Source organism: Pan troglodytes, chromosome 1 (genome assembly GCF_028858775.2).
Source record: "Pan troglodytes isolate AG18354 chromosome 1, NHGRI_mPanTro3-v2.0_pri, whole genome shotgun sequence".
In the NCBI taxonomy this organism is placed as follows: Eukaryota; Metazoa; Chordata; class Mammalia; order Primates; family Hominidae; genus Pan; species Pan troglodytes.
The window spans coordinates 138071065-138096805 of record NC_072398.2 but is presented as its reverse complement, the minus strand read 5'-3'; the positions used below and the strand labels follow the sequence as shown (position 1 = coordinate 138096805).

Here is a 25741-nt window from a genome sequence, read left to right as displayed (position 1 = left end):
CTCTGAACACTTGGTTTGCTTACACCTTTGTACTCACACGTTTGCACAGAAAAATAACACTTTTTTTTGATAGAGGCATAATTTACTTCTCTAATGTATAAGGGATTAGAATACTTTTGTGTAGCCAAAGAGCCCAAATTATTAGTTTCTGAGGTGGAAATGAATGCGTCTGAAGTATTGAATCACTGAAGATTTTGAAGTTGAGGCTTGGTGACCACTTTACAGAAATGTTGAGGAAAACTTAGACCAAACGTTCTCCAAAACAGATGTTCTCTGATTAGGCTTAGCTGCACAGCAAATATATCTGTTTGTGCAATATCTTTATTAATTTTTGTACTGCATCTACTTTTTAATATTTTATTTATTTATTTACCTTATAATAATATTTATTATTTATTATGCCACGTTCCTGAATGGGAATGCATCTACTTTTTTTTTTTTTTTTTTTTTTGAGATGGAGTTTTTGCTCTTGTTGCCTAGGCTGGAGTGCAATGGCACGATCTTGGCTCACCACAACCTCTGCCTCCTGGGTTCAAGCGATTCTCCTGTTTCAGCCTCCCGAGTAGCTGGGATTACAGGCATGTGCCACCACACCTGGCTAATTTTTGTATTTTTAGTAGAGACGGGGTTTCTCCAAGTTGATCAGGTTGGTCTCGAATTCCCGACCTCAGGTGATCTGCCTGTCTCGGCCTCCCAAAGTGCTGGAATTACAGGCGTGAGCCACCGCGCCCGGCTGCATCTGCTTTTTTTAAGTCAAAATTTTCCTCAGCCAACGTATGAAGGTCACTTAAGACGAATTTATGAGAGACGATGATGAGAATTGAAATAAAGTGAAACCTGAAAGGTGGTAGGTAAGTAGATACAGTGAGGGTACAGTAAGAAGACAGACTTAAAAGATTAGGACTATTATTCAGGAGAAGCAGAGGAGTGGAAGGGTATGACCACAATATTTAAAGTATTGAATGGTATTGGATAAAACGAATATGCTTATTTGCCAAATTCTGAGATCACAGGCTGAGGGAACCCCTTTTGAAGTATGAGCCAAATGAGCTTAGACCACAAGAGGTACTTTTTCAGAGACAGAAAAAATATGGTGTTCACTATCCCTGTGGCATAATATGGGACAAAAATATAAAATGGCTTTAAAAATATTTTGACGAAATTATAAATAAAGATTCCACACGTGGCTACTAAGAGGAGCTGGGTTGTATCTAGGTGTAAGTTAAAGAGACAAGCATACAATCTCACAGCTTGTCACTTGGGACCCCTGTAGGCAGCAGAATCTGGGCAGGCTAAGGGTCTGCACTAATAAACAATTCTGTTTTCTTAAACCATTTTGCAGGGGACTATTCTCAGATTTCATTACAACTAGGAAGGACTGCAAAGCGGGTAAACAGAAAACAACCTTTCATCGTTAGGAAAAAAATCGTCTGAAAGTCTTTCATAAAAGCAGCTCCTGATAAGGAGTTTGGGACTGGACAGTGAATCGCTGAATAAAATTTAATCTCGACATCCTGGGTCTTCTCCCCTCTGAAGGAAATTCTAACAGCAGGCCTTAGGATGAAAGTAGAGGACACGTGCTTCAGTTAAGGTTTTCTCCAGGGAAAAGAAATCGGCCCAGCAAGATGCACAGAGCACCGTCACGACCACGCACACCGAAGGTCGCACACGACCCTTTTCCTGTATAACAGTGCCAGCCTACCGACGATCAGGAGCGCAGCTTTCACTATTGTGTTAGCCCCGGCGGCGGAAGGACTGAGCCTCACTGCAACATTAAAGAGTCCTTCTTTGTTCAGCCCCAGTCGGGGACGCAGGGCGCGGTGTTCCTCCGCGCTCGCCGCGCAGTCCCTGCCCCCCCGCGGCTTTGGAGAGCTGCCATTCGGCACCGGAGTCGCTCCGCGCTCCCAGAATGCACCGGCAGTCCGCGGGAAACCAAAATGGCGAGGGGCTGTATTGAAGTGGGCTGTGTTTGAGGCCGGTGTAAGAACGCTCATTCTACCCCCAACCCTTGTCTCCAAGGACCTCGGTTTGTGCGTGCATATGTGCCGGGTACCCGGTGGGGCGGGTGCCCAGTAAGTGCTCGGACTCGCAGGGGAAGCGCCCACGGGGACGGATTGGTTGTTTTTTCCTGTATGAAGCGGTTGGCACCACTGAAGTGACCGAATGAGGTGAGAGACCTTGGCCTGGGAACCGACTCTTCCGGAGGAGATGGGGGTTGGGGGAAGGAGGAAGAAAGGAAGCAAGTATAAAAGGGAAAGATGGAGGACCAAGGTGGGGGTGGGGGCTCCTGTATGTGGGTGCCTTTGCATTTATGTGTATATTGAAAAGAATGGATGAAGAGGAGTAGTCAGTTGAGTGTTGGGAGAAAATAGGGACTAAAGGAGCGAGGAGGTCGTTGGGGGAGTCTGTTGGAGGAACAAGATGAAACGTTGAGACGGGGAAGCTGTGTTTGGAGGGCAGGAAGGAACCTGGGGGCGGGAGACGGTTGGAGGGGCAGGATGAACCTGGTGACGAGGGGGTGGGGAGCCGAGAGGAGGAGCCGTTGGGAAATGGGGGCTGAGGGAAATGTGGGGAGCAGAGTGGAGGGCTGCCTGGGACCTTAGCAGTGCGCAAAGGGAAGTAGCAGCTTGGAATCGGAGGGTGGAATTGTATGGAATTGGAGTAAAGGGGGTCGAGTGTAAGTGCTGGTAAGGATAAGGGGAACACACTGAAGTGGAGGTTGGAAGCACAACCTGAAAGCTTAAAGGGAAGCGGTGGGAGGGAAAGTGAGATGGGGGAAAGCTAGGTAGCTTATATTTGGAGCTCACCAAAAATATGAGGCCTTTCTTGTGTTTAATTAAACCTAACTCATATAATCTGCGTCTAGGATGTAGATTTGTATTGTATTCATTTTTACAACTGAGGTAATTACGGCTTAAGGAATTTTAACCAATTTGCCAAGATTTCTTAACATATTTCGGTAGTGCCAGAACTCTAACTCTGTGTTTTACAATCTGGTGTCCTTGGTTGCTAGAATTTTTCTTTGGAAGCAATTAGAGGGAACAGATGGATTTATCGGGGTAATCTGACTAACAGCAAGGGTTTGTGAACAATGGGAAAAGGCTTATGGAATGTTACTCTATTCTTTAAAACATTTAACTTTGGTTAAAGATAGAAACCATGTAACACTAACTTAAATGTGAAAACCTAGCTAGGCCTGTGTGTAATACATAGGAAGGCACCATGTGAGGTCAGTACAGAGCTAGAAATATGTAAATAGTACCTGATTTAATTTGACTCCAGAACCTCCAGTAGTAATAGTAGTTACTTTCTCCTTCAGATGGATTCCATGTGACCCTCCTGTATACCTAGCCTACAAGCTGGTTTCAATTTCCATGGTTTCATTCTCTCTTGGGAATTCCTTTTTTTTTTGGTCAGTAAATTTCAAAGATAGTTGTATGTAGAAGTAGTTAATGTGGATAAAATGTAATTAAATTCACAATAACCTTTTTAAGATTTGAAAATGCTTTAAAGGGAGTTGTTTTGACTGATGGCTTTAAGTGCCCTATAGTTTAGTTATAACTTGAGAGGGAATAAAAAATGACTTGTTTTTTCAGATTCCTAAATATAAAAATGTATTTGAATTCACATTTTAAAATTAGTTCACCTGCAGTTTTTTAAAGTGCTAAAAATGTTCTAAATATTTGAATTAAGAACACACCTGCTTCCTGATACTACATTTATAATGTTAGTGGGTATTAACGGAAATGTGTAACTATCAGGATGAAATGCATACACAGTTTTAGAACTAGTTGTACAGAAATCATCTTGTTAAGCCTTTTTTCTAGATGACACAATTATATTTAATAGTTCTTTAAATCATCCCCGTTGCCTCAAAGCTCTGTTAGGAAAGACATTCTGTGTATTTTACTGTGGGTCATTAACTCTTTGATTTCATGGATTATAAATATTCCTTTTTGTGGGATCTTTGAAGGATAATTTGCTTTAATCATTTTTCAGCATAATCTTTACATCTGACTTGAGGAAACTGACAGTATATTGTTAATCTATATTTTAACAGAGAAATTTGCCTCTGAGGAGTTGCCATGACCAACATCTGTAGCTTGATGGTTCTGAAAGTAAAACTTAACTGCTGTTTTAGTTAGTCGACACTTCCATGAACGATCTTTGATGGTTAATATTTTTGTACTTTGTTTTCCCTGTTCTTCAGGAAAATTTGTTTATTGCTGTGAAATCCAGTATAACCATCCTAAATTGGAATGTAAAAGTTTCCCTGTGGATATTTCTTATATGTTAGAGTAGTGCTATCTAGTAGAAATTTCTCCAGTGATGGCAGTGTTCTATATCTGCTGTATCCAGTACAGTAGCCACTAGCCGCATGTGGGTATTGAACTCTAGAAATGTAACTAGTGAGACTAAGAAGTGAATTTATAATTTAATTCATTAAAACTAAAATTTAAATGGCCATATGTAGCAGTGCTACTGTATTGGACAGCACAGTAGTAGGGGTTATTGCATCCATGTATTGAGGAATTGTTACATTCATTAACCATGGAAACCACAGGAATCCAAGGATGAGGAAATGCCTTAGAACTGAGGAAGTTCAGATTCTTTTTGTACATTTAAGATGAAGTATTCATTTTTACCACATACCATGTCTTCTGTCATATTTCTGTTTTCATATAACATTGCAATAGAATAATGAAAGATAGTGACCTCTCTAGTCTTTTTAAAATATAAGATTCTGCTTCTGTGTCAAAAAACAACAAAAAATGGATATTAGGAACGTTTTGTTGTTTAAAAAAATTACTTTGTTTTTACACTTTGGTAGAAAAAACTTAAGGAATATTTCAAACATAATACAAAGTGAGCAGAATAGAATAGTGAGCTTTTATATAACCATTCTTTTTTTTTTTTTTTTCTGTAAAAAGAGACAAGGTCTTGCTCTGTCACCCAGGCTGGAGTGAAGTGGTGCTATCATAACTTGCTGCTGCCTCAGACTCCTGGGCGGAAGTGATCCTCCTGCCTTAGCCTGCCGAGTAGTTAGGACTACAGGTGCACACCACCACACCTGGCTAATTTTTAAATTTTTAATTTTTTTTGTGGAGACGGGATCTTACTGTGTTGCCCAGGCTGGTCATGAACTTTTGGCCTCAAGCAGTCCTCCTGCTGTGGCCTTCTAAAGTGTTGGGATTGAGCCACTGTGCCCAGCCCATTGTTTTTATTATTTTTTAAAGGTTTATTTTTAGGTGAAGTTTACATATATTGAAATGCACAAATCTTAACTGTACAGTTTTTAATAAGTTTTATTGAGATATAATTTATATACTATAGTTATATGTACATAATTCACATGCGTTCTTTGAAGGTGTACAGTTCAGTGATTTTTTTAGTATACTCACAAAGTTGTGCAGCCATCACCATACCTAATTTCAGAATATTTTCATCATCCCAAAAAGAAAAGAAAATCTTAATCCATTAACAGTCAGTCCCCTTCACCTATCCACTATCAGTCTGGCAAGCACTAATCTACCTTCTGTGTCTATAAATTTGCCTGTTCTGGACATTTCATGTAAATGGAGTAGTACAATATGTGGCCTTTTATGTCTGGCTTCCTTCACTTAGCATGACTATATTAGTCCATTCTTGTACTGCTATGAAGAAATAACTGAGACTGGGTAATTTATAAAGAAAATAATTTTGATCGGCTTACGGTTCCACAGGCCATACAGGAAGCATGGCTGGGGAGGCCTCAGGAAACTTCCTGTTGAAGTGGCCCCCTTGAAGTGGCCACAGCAGGAGGATTAGAGATGGGGGCGGCTCCACACGCTTTTAAACAACCAGAGAACTCAGTATCATGAGAACAGCAGGGGGGAAAATCTGCCTGCATGATCTAGTCATTTCCCACCAGGGGCCTCCTCCAATGTTGGGGGTTACAATTTGACGGGATATTTGGGCGGGCACACAAAATCCAAACTATATCGTTAAAGTTTTCATGGAACAGCCATGTTGTAGCATTTATAGTCACTTCATATCTTTTTAGGGTCAAATAATATTTCATTATATGAATATACCTTTTTTTGTTTGTCTACTCATCAGTTGATGGACATTTGGGTTGTTCCCACATTTTGACTATTGTAAGTAATGCTGCAGTGATCATTCATGTATAGGGTTTGGGTGAACATGTTTTCGTTTCTCTTGGGTACACATATCTAGGAGTGAAATTACTGGGTCAGATGATAACTCGGATTAGTGTTTTGAGGAACTGCCAAACTGTTTTTCAAAGAGACTGTGCCATTCTACAAGCTCACTAGTGATTATCTGGTGAGTGATTATCTCACCAGTTTATCCACATCCTCACTGATACTTATTATTGTCTATCTTTTGATTATAACCATCCTAGGGTTTGAATTGGTATTTCATTGTGGTTTTGATTTGCATTTCACTTATGGCTAATTATATTGAGGATCTTTCCACGTACTTGTTGGCCGTTTGTATACCTTCTTTGGAGAACTGTCTATTTAAGTCTTTTGCTCATTTAAAAAATGGGACTGTCTTTTTATTCTTGAGTTATAAGAGTTTTTCATATGTTTTGGATACAAGCCTGTTATCAGATATGATTTGCAGACTTTTTTTCCCCCATCCTGTGCATTATCTTTTCACTTTCCTGATGGTGTCCTTTTAAGCACAAATATTCTTAATTTTGATAAAGTTCAATTTATTCATTTTTTTTTTTTGCTTGTGCTTTTGATGCCATATCTAAAGAGCTTTATAGTTTAGCTTTTACATTTAGGTCCGTCATCTATTTTGAGTCAATTTTTTATATATGGTGTGAGGTAGGGGTCCAACTTCAGTGTTTTGCATGTGGATACCAGTTTTCTAGTACCATTTGTTAAAAAAAAACTAATTCTTTCCTCATTGACTTGTGTTTGACAATCTGTCAAAAATAAATTAACCATACATGTAAAAGTTTGTTCTTGGATCCCAGTTTTATTCCATTGATTTATGTGTCTGTACTTAGGACTGTACCATAATATTTTAATTACCATTACTTCATAGTAAGTTTTGAAATTGGGACGTTGTGAGTCCTCAAGTTTTTTTCTTTTTAAAAAACAATTTGGCTATTCTGGGTTCCTTTCACTTTTCCATGTAAATTTTAGGATCAATCTGTGAGTCTGTGCAAAAAAACGCAGCTGGGATTTTGGTAGGTATTGTATTGAATCTATAGATTGATTTGGGAAGACTTGCCATTTTAATATTATTAATATCTATGAACATGGAATGCCTTTCCAGTTATATAGATCTTATTTAATTTCTTTCTCTGATATTATGTAGTTTTCATTGTACAATTCTCGAACTTCTGTTAAATTTATTCCTGAGCCAGGCACGGTGGTCCCAGCTACTCAGGAGGCTGAGGCAGGAGGATTGGGTAGGAGAATTGCTTGAGCTTAGGAGTTTGAGACTTCAGTGAACTATGAGAGCTATGGTGTGCCACTGCACTCCAGCCTGGGTGACAGAGCAAGGCCCTGTCTTTAAAAATGTAGGTATTAAAAGAAATACTTTGAACATATAGAAACAAAGTAAACCATTTTCCTTGATAAGATAAAGCATCACTTTCTCCTATCCTCATTTAATTTAAAGTTCTTATCAGTACTTGAACCCCTCTGTTGATTCTCAGTTCTGAGGATTTTTTGATAGTAGTTAAAGAATTCTCCCATAATCAGGGAAGATAGAAGGGTAGTTTGTGAAGCACTTATCTAGTACTAAAAATACTTTTAAAATTTCAAAGCATTGTCATTATAGTATAGTTATGGATCCTAATTACATTACCTTTTTTCTTTTCTTTCTTTCTTTTTTTTTTTTTTGAAACGGAGTCCAGGCTGGAGTGCAGTGGCACCATCTCGGCTCAGTGCAAGCTCCGCCTCCCAGGTTCATGTCATTCTCCTGCCTCAGCCTCATGAATAGCTGGGACTACAGATGCCCACCACCATGCCCGGCTAATTTTTTTGTATTTTTTAGTAGAGACGGGGTTTCACCATGTTGGCCAGGATGGTCTCGATCTCCTGACCTCATGATCTGCCCTTCGTGGCTTCCCAAAGTGCTGGGATTACAGGCGTGAGCCACTGCACCCAGCCTTTTTTTTTTTTTCCTTCATTAAAAGAGACAGGGTCTCTCTGTTGCCCAGGCTGGAGTGCAGTGGCGTGATCATAGCTCACTGTACCCTCAAACTCCCGGGCTCAAGTGATCCTTCCACCTCAGCCTCCTGAGTAGCTAGGACTACAAGTGCATGCCACCACACCTGGCTAATTTTTAAAATATTCTGTAGAAACGGGGTCTTGGTATGTTGCCTATGCTATTCTTGAACTCCTGGCCTCAAACAATCCTCCTGCCTTGGCCTCCTTAGGTGCTGGGATTACAGGCATGCCACTTGGGCCCAGCCAGGGCCAACTTTTAGCATCCATAGTTTCTATGGGTCACACTGCAGAACTTGAGTATCTGTGGATTTTGGTATCCTCAGGAGGTTCTGTGACCAGTGCCTTGTGGATACCAAGGGACAACTAAATAGCATATACATAAACCAGTAACACATTCGTTTGTTATCAGTATTATGTATTGTACATAATGAGTATATGTGCAAGACTTTATGCTACTGGCAGTGCAGTAGGTTTGTTTTATACCAACATCACTGCAAACACATTGTAAAGCATTGCATTACAGTGGTTACAAAGTCACTGGGTAATATGAATTTTTCAGCTCTATTATAATCTTATGGGACCACTGTTGTATATGTAATCTGTCGTTGACGAAAGTTTTACGGTGTAGCACATGACTATGCTTAGAAGGAAGGATCAACTATGTAAATAATGAAGGAGGAGGCCGGGCGCATTGGCTCACGCCTGTAATCCTAGCACTTTAGGAGGCTGAGGCGGGCGGATCGCTTGAGGCCAGGAGTTTGAGACCAGCTGGGCCAACATAGTGAAACCCTGTCTCTACTAAAAATACAAAAAATTTAGCCAGGTGTGGTGGCACATGTCTGTAATCTCAGCTACTCAGGAGGCTGAGGTTCACTTGAACCCAGGAGGCGGGGGCTGCAGTGAGCTGAGATTGCACCACTGCACTCCATCCTGGGTGACAGAGCGAGACTGTCTCAAAAAAAAAAAAAAAAAAGATGAGGAAGAAGGGCAATTTTGGTAGTAGGTACAATATGTATGAATGCCTTGGGTGGAAAAGATCTTGGTTTGTGAATAATTGATAGGCAGCCCCGGGTGAATCTTGAGATGCAAAGACATATTCCTGTGGGAGAAGAAAACTAATATATCATATTTGACTTGTAGCTTTTTCAGCCTAGTAATTATGTTAGTTTCCCAGTTTTGTTGGTGTTTGAAGAACTATTTATAAAGTTCTTTTGTATTTATCTATATGAGACTCTTAAATACAGAGCTTTGAAAATGTATACTACAGGCAGCTGTCTTTGAACTTTTTCTTGTTGTTTCAAAATTGGGCAGACAGCTACAGGTTGAATATCCCTTATTTGAAATGCTTGGGACCAGAAGGGTTTTAGGATTTTAGGCTTATTTGCGTATACAAATGAGATGTCTTGGGGATGAGACCCAAGTTTAAACACAAAATTCATTTATGTTTCATACACACGTTGTATGCTTAGTCTAAAGCTTATTTTTTCCTTCGGGACACTGAATAAACTGTGTTGTGCCACCTGCGTTTTGACTACAACCTGTTACGAGGTCAGATGTGGAATTTTTCATGTGTGGTTGATGCTTAGAAAGTTTCAGATTTTGAAGCATTTCAGATTTTGGACTTTCAGGTTAGGGATGCTCAACTTGTATTAGTATCTGAGGACACTTAACAACCAAGTTGAACCATCTGTAGAAATGCATCATTTCATCACTGATAGATGACTTCAGTTAGACTTATAAAAAAGGCCTTAAGGCTGAGTGTGGTGGCTCATGCCTGTAATCCCAGCACTTTGGGAGGCCGAGGTGGGTGGATCACCTGAGGTCGGGAGTTCAAAACCAGCGTGACCAACACGGTAAAACCCCATCTCTACTAAAAATGCAAAAATTAGCCAGGCGTGGTGGCACGCACCTGTAATCCCAGCTACTCAGGAGGCTGAGGCAGGAGAATTGCTTGAACCCAGGAGGCAGAGGTTGCAGTGAGCGGAGATGGTGCCATTGCATGGCAGCCTGGGCAACAGAGTGAGACTCTGTCTCAAAAAAAAAAAAAAAAAAAAAAGCCTTAATGGCAAAATATACTGTGGACAAGAGGCTGGATACTGTCGATACTGGCAGTGAATGGCCTGATTTCATTCACCATTTGCTAAATCTGAAAATATTCTTGGCCTTCCCCACTGTATGTGACCTCGGTTCATAATTGGGATCCAAAGGTGACAAATATCTAGAATAACTTTGTCTCAGAAATAGTATCACTTAACTGGGGTTTACCATAGTAGAGCCAAGTATTACCTGTCTTTCTTTACAACTTTAAGGAAGTAATTTTACTTGTGAGTTCCAGATTTTTCATTTGTTAAACAGTAGTCTTCCTTTCCTATTCTATGGCATTATTAGGAGGAGAAAATGAGATATGAATGCTTTTGAGAAAGTTAAGCAGTATAGCAAGATGAAGATATTTTCAAGCCCTTATCATCCATATGCTCTACTACCTACCAAAGATCCAGTTCATACTTTTGTTTATAGTAGTTGGAACTTTTAAAACTCTAGGGTATAGTTAGTGGCTTGCAGCAAGAGCCCCTCAGTTCTCTTATTTCTTTCTCGTTGGTCTTAGGACCAGAGTCTGCAGGATTATAATGACAACGCTGAACTTTCCAGTTCATCCTTGCCTGAATTGTTAGTGGAGGCTCATTTTATGTAGTGTAATCAACTTTATAAATTCTGGACTTGAACATGAATGTATATACCTGTACTTAATTCACATTTATCTGTGGTTTTTATGTATATTAGTGGCCTTGTTGGTTTTGGTGTTTTAAGTCTGTAGTTAACCTTTCTTTATTATTCATTGTATATGTGAGATAATATCATCAAGGATTCCTTTTGCACAAATAATTTAGATGGCTATGGATATTGTGATGTAAAGATTTTACCAGTTGTCATATTGGCTTTTAAAAAAATCATATATTTTTGAAATCTATTACTGTTTCTAAATGTTTGGTATTTACCATTTTGAAAATACTTGATATATTATATTTAACAGTGTCATTTACAATTTTTTTTTTGAGACAGAATCTCACTTTCTTGCCCAGGCGGGAATGCAGTGGTGCGATCTCGGCTCACTGCAACCTCTGCCTCCTGGGTTCAAGCAATTCTCATGCTTCAGCCACCCAAGTAGCTGGGATTACAGCTGTGTGCCAACGTGCCTGGCTAATTTTTGTGTTTTTTGGTAGAGATGGAGTTTCACCACGTTGGCCAGGCTGGTATGGAACTCCTGACCTCAAGTGATCTGCCTGCCTCAGCCTACCAGAGTGGAGTGCTGGGATTACAGGCATGAACCACCATGCCCAACCTCATTTACAATTTTTTAAAAAATCTTAAGATCTGTATTTTTTATAGTTTATAAAAGTTTTTTTGTGATCACAAAAATACATGCTTTTGGTAGAAACACAAACATACAAAGATGTTCTATAAAACTGACTTTTTATCGTACATTTTAAGATATTTAAAAAATATTTTCTGTAATTTCATGAAGAGTACTAAAGCCACAGTCACTGACATTGTAAACACCTCTGTTCATTGTCTAACCTGTTAGGTGGTTAAGCTATTTTTAATTCTAGGGGGCTCAGGCTGAACTTGAGGTTGGGGAGGAGAATTTGCCTCTGCTTTTAGTTGCAATTTTCAAGTGAGGTGAAATTAAGTAAAATTTGTAAGAGCTTTTTTGGCTTTTTAATTCTAGATAAATACATAAATAAATTTGGGTCTCTGTAATAGAATATGTGCTTTTATAGGATAGTGATATTTGCTTGATAAATGGAGGATTTACTTACTAGTGTGTGTATTGATAAATACAGACTTTGATTAGTTTATTCAAGAGAGATTTTTAAGTCCCTACTTTATGCCATACCTTGAAAAGTTTTAGAGTTCCAGTGATGAGCAAAATGTTTACTTTCAATTGTAATTCAAAATGCAAATTCCACTTGTTTACATGGAGTTATTAGATTGTAAATTTCTAGAAAATTGTTTGATTCTGCCTTTAAAAAAAAGAAAGATGGAGCCTCTCAAGAGTGCAGTGGTACAATCACAGCTCTCGTACTTCACTGTATCACGGTAGTGTTTGAACTCCTGGGCCCAGGATATCTTCACACTTCAGCCTCCCAGGTAGTTGGGACTACATGCTCTCACCGCTATGCCTGGCTTAATATTTTCATTGTTTTAGAGATTGTGTCTGTGTATGGGGATCTCGTTATGTTGCCCAGGCTGGTCTTGAACTCCCAGCCTCAAGGGATGTTCCTGTCTCAGCCTCCCAAGTATTAATAGCTTGATTTTCCTTTTTTTTTTTTTTTTTGAGACAGAGTCTCACTCTGTCACCGAGGCTGGAGTGCAGTGGCGCAATCTTTGCTCACTGCAACCTCAGCTTCCAGAGTAGCTGGGATCTCAGGTGTGCACCACCACACCTGGCTAATTTTTTTTTTTTTTTGAGATGGAGTCTCGCTCTGTCCCCCGGGCTGGAGCGCGGTGGCGCGATCTCGGCTCACTGCGAGCTCCGCCTCCCGAGTTCACGTCATTCTCCTGCCTCAGCCTCCTGAGTAGCTGGGACTACAGGCACCCGCCATCACGCCCGGCTAATTTTTTGTATTTTTAGTAGAGACGGGGTTTCACCGTGTTAGACAGGATGGTCTCCATCTCCTGACCTCGTGATCCACCCGCCTCAGCCTCCCAAAGTGCTGGGATTACAGGTGTGAGCCACCATGCCTGGCCAATTTTTGTATTTTTAGTAGAGATGGGGATTTCTCCATGCTGGCCAGGCGGGTCTTGAATTCCTGACCTCAGGTGATCTGCCTGCCTTGACCTCCCAAAGTGTTGGGATTACAGGCGTGAGCCACCGCGCCTGGCCAAGTTTTGTATTTTTAGTAGAGATGGGGGTTTCTCCATGCTGGCCAGGAGGGTCTCGAATTCCTGACCTCAGGTGATCTGCCTGCCTTGGCCTCCCAAAGTGCTGGGATTACAGGCATGAGCCACTGTGCCTGACTGATTGTACTTTTAATATATCTTCTACACAGAAGATTCAGGTTTAATCATCAGTGTATGAAAGTAAGAGAGTAGGATTGTTGGAATATGAATATTCTTGGTTACGTTATTTTTCCTAGTTTTTTTTTTTTTTTGAGACGGAGTCTAACTCTGTTGCCCAGGCTGGAATGCAGTGGCACGATCTCGGCTCACTGCAAGCTCTGCCTCCCAGGTTTATGCCATTCTCCTGCCGCAGTCTTCCAAGTAGCTGGGACTACAGGCGCCCACCACCATGCCCGGCTAATTTTTTGTATTTTTAGTAGAGATGGGGTTTCAGCGTGTTTGCCAGGATGGTCTCGATCTCCTGACCTCATGATCCGCCCACCTCGGCCTCCAGAGTGCTGGGATTACAGGCGTGAGCCACCGCACCCAGCCTATTTTTCCTAGTTTTAACAACGTCTCCATTTTTGTAACCTTGTAGCTTGTATGAATGTTCAAACATTTTTTTGCCCCTAAAACTTTTTTGACCTTTTTGAGGAGCTAAACTTTTAGAATAAGGTAAACTCAGCCTGTTAGTCCTCACTTCTAAACCCCATGCAGTCTGGCATTTGAAGTCAGTGCTCGTATGTGACGTTTGAATTGTTATATTCAATAAACAGTTTTTATTACTCATTTTACTTAACCCGTCTGGTACATCTGGTATACTACTACTTAGTTGTATTTTCTCATTTTTTTGGTAATATTTTACTCTCTGGGTTATCGTTGTATTTCTCTGGTGACTTCTTTTCCTCAGGATACTTTTATAAAAAAGCATTTTAAATTTTGTATTTAAAACATTTTTAAAACATGGCAATACAAGATCTTGCCATGTTGCCCAGACTAGTTTTCTAACTTCTGGCCTCAAGCAATCCTCCCACTTCAGCCTCCCAAAGTGCTGGGATTATAGGTGACAGCCACTGTGCTTAGCCCCTCTGGAGTTGTTTGTCCATCATTCAAATAAAAGTTTTCCAGAGATTCCTATACTTACCTTTCATGAACCATTAACTGGTGGGGTGGAGATAGTGTACTGACAAGATTGCCAACGTTTCATTTTAGAAAGTAAGAATGTTTTAAACTGTGACCACCATCATTGCATAAAAGATACTTACATTTCAGAATATAAGAAGGATATGCCCTCAAAATACAGAGTGGTCTTTTAAGTTAACTAACTTAATTAAATACTGAATACATTGTTCTTGCTTTTCTTACTTTGCTGTAGATCAGTACTGGTTTATGGACTTGAGTTGAGAACCACCGCCTTAAAACAATTGTTTCTTGAGCTGTTTTAAGGAAAGGGAGTGTGGAGTTTCTGTTGTCTCATGTCAGAGAAAACTATATATAAAGTATTTCTTAACATATTAAAATCTCCAAGAAGTCCTTTTGTGAAAAAGCCCCACAGTTTACCTGGTTACTGGGATGTCGTCTTCTACTTTTTCTTTGGTAATTTTTTCCCCACCTTTTTTCTGTTTTCATGTGCTGGATGTCTTAGATTGAGCCTTTGGTTGTCTTAATCTGTTTTCTCTTACTATATATGTTTGGTTTTTCTTCTCTTGAAATTTTTATTTTGGCTATAATTTTATTTCTTAGAGCTCCTTATTTCATGGATGTAATATTTTCTCATATCTCTGAGGATATTAATTGGTTATTGAAACAGTTTTTTCACATACCAACTATTAACATTCTTTAGAACTAGTATTTCAGAGAATATCCTTTTGAAACACTACCATAGATGTTGATGTTACCAAGGGTTTGTCTTCACTGCTTTGGGTTTGTCTTCACTGCTTTTATCATTTTCTATCTTTTAAAAAGTAAATTTGGAATATTTAATGGCATGCTACTTGCTAAAAGTTTAAAAATCAGATAATTTTGAAATTAAAAGGCTTTTTACCAAAACAATGTAGTTTCTTGTCTGTTCCCTCTGCCCCTTCCCACTCCTTAGAGGCAATAACTTTTAACCCTTAGCTAATTCTTTATATCTCTAAATAAAATAGCACTGCATTTAGATTCATCAATTTTGTATATTTTTTATAATGTTAGATGAGAATGAATGAGGAGAGGAATAAGGGGGTAAGCTTTCTCTATAAATATATTCTCTGTAACATAATGTTAGATGAAACATAACGTTATAGAGAAAGCTTTCTCTATAAACATGTTAGATGAGAAAGAAATTCATTGCTTCTCTCCTCATTCTTTCAGTATAGTTATATAAAACATTTTAAACTGTTTTCATTTGTGAGTATATAAAAATTGTTTACATATGAATAACCACGTAGAATATGGTACCACAAAGTAGTGGTGAGGGTTAGTTAATGCTTGTAAAGAATTTAGAGGCCGGGTGCGATGGCTCACACCTGTAATCCCAGCACTTTGGGAGGCCAAGGCGGGCAAATCACGAGGTTAGGAGATCGAGATCATCCTGGTTTGCACGGTGAAATCCTGTCTCTACTAAAAATACAAAAAATTAGCTGGGCGTGGTGGCACATACCTGTAATCCCAGCTACTTGGGAGGCTGAGGCAGGAGAATCGCTTGAACCCGGGAGGCAGAGGTTGCAGTGAGCTGAGATCACACCACTGCACTCCAGTGTGGGCGACAGAGTGAGACTCTGTCTCAAAAAAAAAAAAAAATTAAAATAGTGTCAAATACTTGTTAGCTGTTATTTCTAGATTTACATTTTTTTTCTTATACAACTATGTTTAAAAATTGCCTCATTAAAAAACAAAATTTGCCTAGTTTTCTTTGAACATTAAAATCTTCATACATCTTCAGTTCCACAAAATGTCTCACAGTGCACTTTTCCACAATGTCAATCTGTCATCTAATTTATCAGTGCCATTTATTTTTCTTAGAGATATCCTCCTGGAGTTCTTCTGGAGTTCTGCTCTAATTTGGACTGGTTCTCTAGACCTGCTGCATGGAAGTTGTCTTGGGGCTTTCCTTTACCATCATCCTGGGAATTCCTTTCTCTTCCCTTCTGTGTGACATACCTTGCATTCCGTACCTTGCATTCCGTGCCTGCCTTTTATTTGGTTTACTCCCTCTGTTTAGGTTTATTAAGCTCAAATAAAGTGTGCTTGGGGGATAACTCTTTAAATACTTTATATGGCTGAAAATGTTCTAATTTTCATACTCACACATACACTCTTTTTTTAAAAAAATACATTTTAGAGATAGGGTCTCTCTATGTTGCCCAGGGTGGAGTGTGTGGCTATTCACAGGCATGATCATAGTACACTACAGCCCTGAACTAGGCTCAAGCGATCCTCCTGCCTCAGCCTCTGGAGTAGCTGGGACTACAGGAGTGTGCCACTGTAGCCCAGCTTTACTTACTCTTTTTAGTCCCTTGATTGATAATTTGACTGGTTATAAGGTTGATTTTCACCCAGAATTTATTTTTCACTCAGATTTTTAAGTGAATAGTTCCACTGTCTTCTGACTTGTAATATTGCTGTAATGATTATTATTCTCAGTCCCTTGTTAGTTGCCCTTTTATCTCTTTGTAAACGTAGTATCTTTGTCCTTGATTTTCTTAGAACAGGTCTTTTTTGTTCAGTTTGCTGGACACTTGTGGCCTTTTCAATCTGGTTACTTCTTTCAGTACTGGGATGTTTTCTTTTACTTTGATAATTTTTTCTCCACTTTTTTTCTGTTTTCACATGTTGGATATTTCTGATTGGTCCTCTAATTTTCTTAATCTGTTTTCTCTTATTTTCTATCTTGGTTATATAAGGTGAAAACTTTTGTAATCACCCCAGGGTCAAAAATAGAACATTGCCAGCTAACCCAGAAACCCACATTGCAACCCTTTCATCCCCCAGATAATCTCCATCCTGACTTCTATGGTGATTATTTTTTCTTTGTAGTCTTATTATTCAGATGTGCATTTTGAGGATTGTAGTTTAATTTGCTAGTTTTAAAATATATGTTTTAAGATTTTTTTCAATTACAGGTTCTATCTTAGATCTTGCCTCTTTTTTTCTGTGGAGTTTATTTGTGGGAGAAACCAGGTCATTTGTCATGTGCATTTCCTAACCTGTATTTTGCTGTTGCATCCCCACTGTGTAGTTGAACATATTTCTCTGCATTTACTATAAATTGATGTCTAGATCTAGAGGCTTACCAGGTTCAGGTTTGCCTTTTTGGGGGGTGGGGTGGGCAAGACTATTTCACATGTGCTGTGGGTTCTCCCATCAGGAAGCATGTAATGTTTCTCTTGCTGTGCTCTTAGCAGCTACTGATGCTCAGTGCATAGATCTATTTATTCATTAGGTGTTGCAAAATGGTGATTTAAAACATTTTCTTTTTCATTTATTGGCTTGAATATATTTATAGAGAAAGTTTACCTCTATTTTCAGCTGGCACCTTACCTGTTCCCCTCTCTGTGCCTTGTATTTCCCTTGATTCAATTCCTTGAAAGAATAAACGTTCCATATTCTGATGGGATGTACAGGGTAGGAGATGTGACTCGGGGGTTCCAAATGTCTTTTTTTTCAGACATGGTCTTGCTCTGTTACCCAGGCTGGAATACAGTGGCTGGATTATATAGCTCACTGCCATTATAGCTCACTGCTGCCTCAAACTCCTGGGCTCAAGTGATCCTCCCACTTATGTGTTCTGAGTAGCTGGGAAGCTGGGACTACAGGCACATGCCACCATGCCTGAGTAATTAAAAAAATTTTTTTTGTAGTGGTGGGGTCTCCTTATATTGACCAGGCTGGTTGCGAACTTCTTGCCTCAAGTGATCCTCACCTGGCTTCCAAGTGTCCTTTTATACCAACTTCTACATATTTCTTCATTCTTTTTATTTTATTTTATTTTTGAGATGCAGTTTAGCTCTTGTCGCCGAGGCTGGAGTGCAATGGTGCAATCTTGGCTCACTGCAACCTCCGCCTCCTGGGTTCAAGCAATTCTCCTGCCTCAGCCTCCCAGGTAGCTGGGATTACAGGAGTCCGCCACTACATCCAGCTGATTTTTGTATTTTTATTAGAGACGGGGTTTCACCATGTTGGCCAGGATGGTCTCGAACTCCTGACCTCAGTGATCCGCCCACATTGGCCTCCCAAAGTACTGACTGGGATTGCAGGCGTGAGCCACCCTGCCTGGCTATTTCTCCGTTCTTTTTTTTTTTTTTTGAGATGGAGTCTCGCTCTGTCACCCAGGCTGGAGTGCAGTGGTGTGATCTCAGCTCAGTGCAACCTCCACCTCCCAGGTTTAAACGATTCTTCTGCCTCAGCCTCCTGAGTAGCTGGGACTACAGGTGCATGCCACCACACCCAGCTAATTCTTGTATTTTTAGTAGAGATGGGGTTTCACCATATTGGTCAGGCTGGTCTCAAACTCCTGACCTTGTGATCTGCCCACCTTGACCTCCCAAAGTGCTGGGATTGCAGGCGTGAGCCCCTGCACCCGGTCTATTTCTCCATTCTTAATGCTCCCACTTGACCTCTGTCTTTTGAGTCTTGTGTCAACAGTTCTTTAGTCTTTTGAGGTTCTGTAGAGCAAAGGATTTGCTTCTCATTCCTCATTGTTCTTTCAGCTGACACTTATGTTTAATTTTCTTCCTTATTTTACAAGTGTTCATTCTTCCATCTGCCTTCCATCTTCATATATTGTGATTTAGAATTTCACATGTAACATGAATGTGGAACATCATGTATTGTTGAAGATGGAGTGTGTTTTAATTTTTTCTTTTCTCTTTGTTTTGTCATGAAAAGGAACAAATAAATCTTTACTCTCCTATTTTAATACAGCAAAGTCCTACTCTTCTCATTTTCACTTCTCATTTCTATCCAGGGCCCCAAATACGTATTATTAATATGTTACAACTTCCAAGTCTTCACTTCCAAACCAGATTTTCTGAGCTGTGGATCTTAATAGCCAGCTGCTTCCTAGACTTCATGAATAATCTTTCCCAAATGTTTTCCAATTTTATTAGTTTTTTCAGAGGACCAGCTTTTGGTGCCATTTGTTCTGTCATATGCTTTTTTTTTTTCTGCGTTAATTTCTGTTCTTTTATTTTTCTACTTTTTGGGGGCTTATTTTCTTTTTTCTTCCTTCAACATGAGATAGCTACTCAATTCATTAACTTTTTTTTCTTTTCTATTATATGTATTTCGAGACGTATCTCTCCAACTACTGCTTTAGCTGCATCCCACAAGTTTTTAATATGTGCTTTTTGTTGTTCAACTTCAAATACTTATTTCTGTAATGATTTCTTCTTTGGCCCATGGATTATTTAAAAGTGTATATTTTCTTTTTTTCTTTCTTTTTTTTTTTTTTTTTTGAGACAGGGTCTAGTTCAGCTTCCCAGGCTAGAGTGCAGTGGTGTGATCATGGCTCACTGCAGCCTTAATCTCCTGGGCTCAACTGATCCTCCTGCCTCAGCCTCCTGAGTAGTCGGGCCTGCAGACATGCACCACCATGCCTGGATAATTTTTAACTTTTTGTAGAGATGCGGTTTTACCATGTTGCCTAGGCTGGTCTCAAACTCCTGAGCTCAAATGATCTGCCCACCTTGGCCTCCCGAGGTGCTGGGATTACAGGCCTGAGCCACTGCGCCTGGCCTAAAAGTATATGTCTTGATTTCCAAACTTTTAAGTTACCTTTTTATTGATTTTGGAGTCTTACGGCATTGTAGTCATGAAATATATGCTGTATGATTTTATAGCTTAAAATTTGTTGAGACTTGCTTTATAGATCAGTATATGGTCAGTTTTTGTAAATATTTTGCCTAGCAGACATCCTTTCTTGGATGAAAGAGATAATTTAAACTTGCTACTACTTTCCTTCTAATTTCCCCCATACCATCTTCCCAGTTTCCCAAGTTAAAAACTTGGGAGTTGTTCTGAATTTCTCCTTTGCTCTCAATACCACATAAAGTTAATTCTTAATGTCTGTCTGTTTTACTTTTAAATTATTTATTGTTATAAGAGTGATGCCATGATTATTTTTAAAAACTTGGAAAATATAAAGTATGAAAACTAGGTTACTTAAAACCCTAGTATCCAGGGATGTTTTAAAATTCCAATTTCTTCGTGGCCTGATTTCAGGTTTTTCCTTTCTTTTTTTTTTGAGATGGAGTCTCACTCTGTCGCCCAGGCAGGAGTGTAGTGGTGCGATCTCAGCTCACTGCAACCTCCGCCTCCCGGGTTCGAGCAGTTCTCGCGCCTCAGCCTCCTGAGTAGCTGGGGTTACAGGTGCATGCCACCATGCTCAGTTACTTTTTGTATTTTTAGCAGAGACGGGGTTTCACCTTGTTGGCCGGGCTGGTCGCGAGCTCCTGACCTTAAATGATCTGCCCGCCTCAGCCTCCCACAGTGCTGGGATTACAGGCATGAGCCACCACGCCTGGCCCTTTTTTTATTAATAGATTATTGCAGATTTATTTGGGTTCCCATCTTTTTCTCTCTTTTGCATAGTGTTTGTTTATTCAGCCAGTATTGAGAATCGATGTGTGCCAGGTACAGGGGATATATAAGAGTAAATAAGACAAAGAGGCAATGTCTCTACTCTTATAGCTTGGTCTTTTTTTGTTTGTTTAGTGCTATTTATGCCACTTTCTCTCTAATTTGAGCTGCAGTTATACTGCAGTTTTGTTCCTAGAAAAGTGTGTGTTGTCTCATGACTTTGTGCCTTTACATATGTTCCCTAGGCTTATGAAGTCCTCTCTAAGGTTCATCTCTGAAACTACTACTCATCCTTTAAGTCTGTAGTTAAAAGCTAAGTCTTGATGAAGTTTTGTCTGTCCCTGCCTTTTGCTTCTGGACAGATTAGATATTTTTCTTCTTGTGTTTATTCATTATAGGAATTACACTGCATATAGTTTTTTTGGTGTGCACACGTGTTTCTCTACAAAGGCTATGTTCCTTGGTGGTATGTACTGTATCTTTCCACATTTGTCTCTCTTAACACCTGGCATGGTACCTGGCATATAGCAGGCATTGTATATTTGTTGAATGACCAGAGCCATTGAGTTTAAATACAATAATCATGTTTTCCTTAACTCTCATTGGACTCTTATTATAAAATGATTGGGGTATGGATGTTTTGGTTGGTTAAAATGTTCTGTTTAATTAAAGTATACTCTGAGATACCAGTTTTCAAATATAAGTTGTCAGTAGGTTAGGAGACAAATGTATATATGTTGGTTGTTTATAAGAAGGCTGAATTTTTGCATATGAACCATTACAAATAGGAATTGGGATTCCAAGTCAGTTGGTCTGTAATTTGTAATATAGTTTATTTGTAGTATTTATGATACTTAATACCTACTGTAATGGTTTCAAAATTTTGACTTTGTTCTCCAATGAATGTGTTTCTTCTCAGTGTTGCCCAGTTGTAAAACTAGGGTATCTGCTGATTCTGAGCCACTAGTAGCAACCCCTGACCATGGGTTTCAGCAAGGTGAGGGATGAGAGGATGACATTTACAGATGGTGAGAGGGGGATGTTTGTCTATATTGTAAACAGATGGACACTACCCACCTATACCCAGTTGTCCAGCCGCTCAGGTAAAGAATGTAGAGAGGGTTTTTACATTGATAAGGTCCTGAAAAAGACCTCCATATTTTGGCAGAGTTTATCAGTCTAAGCGTTGCCTCCCTACCTGATCACACTAAGGCAAAGCTCAACTCTCTACAAATCCTGCATCATGTGTGAAGAGATCCCATGTGGATTTATATAACCTCAATCTTAACTGTCACTGGACAACTAAGGGCCACTAAATAGCTGAGGAAAGCCTGCTGCATCAAAGGAGAGTCTAAAATAAACAGAAAAACAAATGAAAGGATTTACCAAGGGCTGGACAGTATGATTGAAAGAAGACCTTATGCCTAGACACATCATTATGAAATTTTAAGACATTAAGGATAAATGAAGATCCTAGAAACTTTCTGAGGAAAAAATGGTAACCTATAAAGGAGTAAAAGTCAGAGTGGCATCAGATTTTTCATTATGAATGCTGAGTGTGGTAGAGGAATAGTATCAAACTTCCGAGGGAAGTTTTCAACATTCAATATTTTCAACATTAAATTCTGTATCTGGGAAAGTATTGGTCAATTGTGAGGGTGGGATTGAAATAGATATGCAAGGTTTATACAGCCTTCTGTTGTAAGCCACTGCTCCAGCAAAAGAATATGGGATCTAGAAAGCAGAGTGATAAGGGGAACTTCCAAGATGACAAGAGCAAGGCTTAGAGGATAGTCATTCTAGATTGGCACAGGAACATGGAGAGCTTTAGAAGCAGGAGTTACATGTGGAAAAAAGATTTGAAATTACCATTGACAGTTTGAAACAGGAGGCAACAAAGGGATATATTAAGCAATTTTGGGAAAAATTGAAAGTGAATAAGAAAGGATATTTAATAAGGGCATACCACTTATCTTTGCATGACCAATATTTACACATTGTACAATAAGTAAAACTTACTGATTTAATGAAAATAGTTCAATAAGATTTGTAGAGGATGGGAGGTAGGAAATAGGAGTTGGCATAAGATGTGAATTATCAACTTCAATAGCAAGAAGTCAGATTTGAAGTTGATCAGTTTAAAAAGAGAAGTATAAACACATTATTTGTAAATACGAGGGTACCTTCAGAAGGCATAGTTGAAAGAGTTAAAAAAAACCCACTTGCCTCTGAGAGTAAGACTGGAATATTAGAAGTGGTGGAGTGAGGAACTATTGATTTTCACCTTAATTTTTTTCTATACTATTTGCTATTTTTATAAAAAAGCATATATGTGGCATTATGTTTGTTTGTTTGTTTGTTTGTTTGTTTTTGAGACAGAGTCTCACTCTGTCGCCCAGGCTGGAGTGCAGTGGCATGATCTCCGCTCACTGCAACCTCCGCCTCCCAGGTTCACACCATTCTCCTGCCTCAGCCTCCTGAGCAGCTGGGACTACAGGCACCTGCCACCATGCCTGGCTAATTTTTTAGTATTTTTAGTAGAGACGGAGTTTCACTGTGTGTTAGCCAAGATGGTCTTGATCTCCTGACCTCATGATCTGCCCGCCTCGGCCTCCCAAAGTGCTGGGATTACAGCCGTGAGCCACCACCCCCAGCTGTTTGTATTGTTTCTAAAACTAAGGAGTAGAGCTGGCCTTTAAGCTGCTTGCTTTATGCTTTCTGTCCTTTAGGTTCAACCCTGGTTCTCTTTGGCATTCTACTTTCAGGGAAACCTTAACCAGAAAGAAGGCAACGAGTCTCAGGCTTCATTTTACATACCTGTCTCAAGAGATAAAAGAGAATTCCTTCTTCATAGCTTTAATGCAGTGCCAAGCTTAAGCAGATTACCTGTTGCTTCCCTTATACCTGGGCCTTACTTTGGCCCTGTTTGGCCTCATGAATTTGACTATGTCTGTATGAAAGTTTTCACCAAAAATAGCACTTTTCTTAGGTTATATTATATCCTTCACATGCGATTAACCCACATATTTACTACTTTTCCCAGGGAAGGGAAGAAATTGTGGGCATGGGAAAGATGGCAACTAAGAATTGAGATAGTTCTTTATTTAGTTCACTAGGAGAACAGATTGAGGAATGGATTGGGAAGAATTAATCCATTTTCCCTAAGCCACACTATTTCTGAATTAAACATCCAGTTTTCAACTTCTTGAATCAGGGTCTTACTTATTCTGGGGTAGTAAACCAACAAAGAGTTACTGGCTTGAACACTTGGTCTCAAGGGAAGAAACTTATTTGTCCAGGCAATCTCTTTCAAGATGTATATGACTAGCAGTGATCCAGTGGTAGTGACTATGAGCCCTCTCTCCCAGTCTTTTTATTGAGTTAAAATACATGTAACAAAATTTACTATCTTAACCTTTTGTTTTTTTTTTTTAAGGAGATAAGGTCTCACTCTGTTGCCCAGGCTGGAGCGCAGTGGTGTGATTCCAGCTCACTGCAGTCTCGAACTCCTGAGCTCAAGTGATCCTGCAGCTATGTGCCATCACGCCTGGCAAATTTTTAAAAAATTTTCTGTAGGAATGTGGTCTTGCCATGTTGCTCAGGCTGGTTTTTTTTTTTTTTTTTTTTTTTGAGACAGGGTCTCCCTGTTACCCAGGCTGGAATGCAGCGGTGCAGTCACAGCTCACTGCAGCCTCGACCTCCCAGGCTCACGCAATTCTCCCATCTCAGCTTCCTAAGTAGCTGGGACTATAGGCACATCCCACTATGTCTGGCTGATTTCAAAGAAATATTTTGTAGAGCCTGGATCTTGTGTTGCTTAGGCTGGTCTTGAACTCCTGGCCTCAAGCACTCCTCCTGCCTTGGCCTCCCAAAGAGCTGAAGTTACAGGTGTGAGCCACAATGCCTGGCCCGTCTTAACCAATTTTCAGTGTACAGTTCAGTGATATTAAATACATTGAGCCGTCTCCATAACACTTTTTTACCTTGTTAAACTGAAACTATATGCCCGTTGTATAACAACTACCTCTTTCTCCCTCCCCTCAATCCCTGGCTGCTTAATCAGGAGAGGCGGTTTGAATCTGAGATGAGGTGAGATAGCTTTGTAGCTACTGACCAGAGTCAACTGAGTACCCAAAAGGAGTACTGATTCCCCAATCAAAAAGTCTGTTTCTCATGGCACTTTAGTATATGAACTCAGAAGAATGTTTGCAATATGTATAAGAAAGGGTTATAACATATAAGATGCTCTTGAAAATTATCATGACAGTGATTAACATTTCATTTAAAAATGGGCAAAGAATATCAACTGCAGTTTCCAGAAGACTTAGAAATTGTTAATAGGCTGGGCGTGGTGGCTTATGCTTATAATCCCAGCACTTTGGGAGGCCAAAGCGGAGGGATTACTTGAGCTCAGGAGTTTGAGACCTGCTCCCATTCCTACTAAAAATTATTTTAAAAAAATCAGGTGGGCGTGGTGGCATGGTGTGTGCCTGTAGTCCCAGCTGCTTGGGAGGCTGAAGTGGGAGGATCCCTTGAGCCCGGGAGATTGAGGCTGCAGTGACCCATGATTGCACCACTGCACTTCAGCCTGGGTGACAGAGAGAGACCCTGTCTCAAAAAAAAAATTGTTAACAAACCTATGAGAAACATGCTTTTTTACTACTACTAATAGAGTTGTAGATAGAAATAGAGTGTGTGTTGTCAAACAGCAAAAGAATGATAATTCTTCCCGTTGGTGAAGGTGTGGTGAGAGTGTGAGTTGGTACCTTTCGGGAGAATAATTTGATAATACCTATGATATTTAAAAATACACATATGAGGATGGGGGGATATGGGTATATAAATGAAATAATTTTAGCCATGAAATTTTATGGGCCAGGCACGGTGGCTCACGCCTGTAATCCCAGCACTTTGGGAGGCCGAGGCGGGCAAATCACGAGGTCAGGAGTTCAAGACCAGCCTGGCCAACATAGTGAAACCCTGTCTTTGCAAAAATATGAAAAAAATTAGCTGGGCATGGTGGCGGGCGCCTGTAGTCTCAGCTACTTGGGAGGCTGAGGCAGGAGAATTGCTTGAACCCAGGAGGCAGAGGTTGCAGCGAGCCA

The 25741-nt window shown here is 39.9% G+C and overlaps 1 protein-coding gene across 8 annotated transcripts in view; it reads left to right on the top strand.

Annotated features, from left to right (window-relative positions):
- Positions 1-1736: 1736 nt before the first annotated feature.
- Positions 1737-25741, top strand: part of MTF2 (metal response element binding transcription factor 2) — a 60029-nt gene continuing 36024 nt past the window's right edge. For 2 of the 8 annotated variants that reach the window (XM_063816752.1, XM_063816759.1), the window contains exon 1: positions 1917-2168. Coding sequence is in view for 2 of the 8 variants with exons in the window: in XM_513565.8 (XP_513565.2) it covers positions 2164-2168 (5 nt within the window). In the remaining 6 variants the exon portion in view is untranslated. Of the gene's footprint in view, positions 2169-25741 lie in introns of all 8 variants that reach the window. The other 6 variants (XM_513565.8, XM_001153874.7, XM_063816750.1 and 3 more) reach the window with 6 other exon arrangements.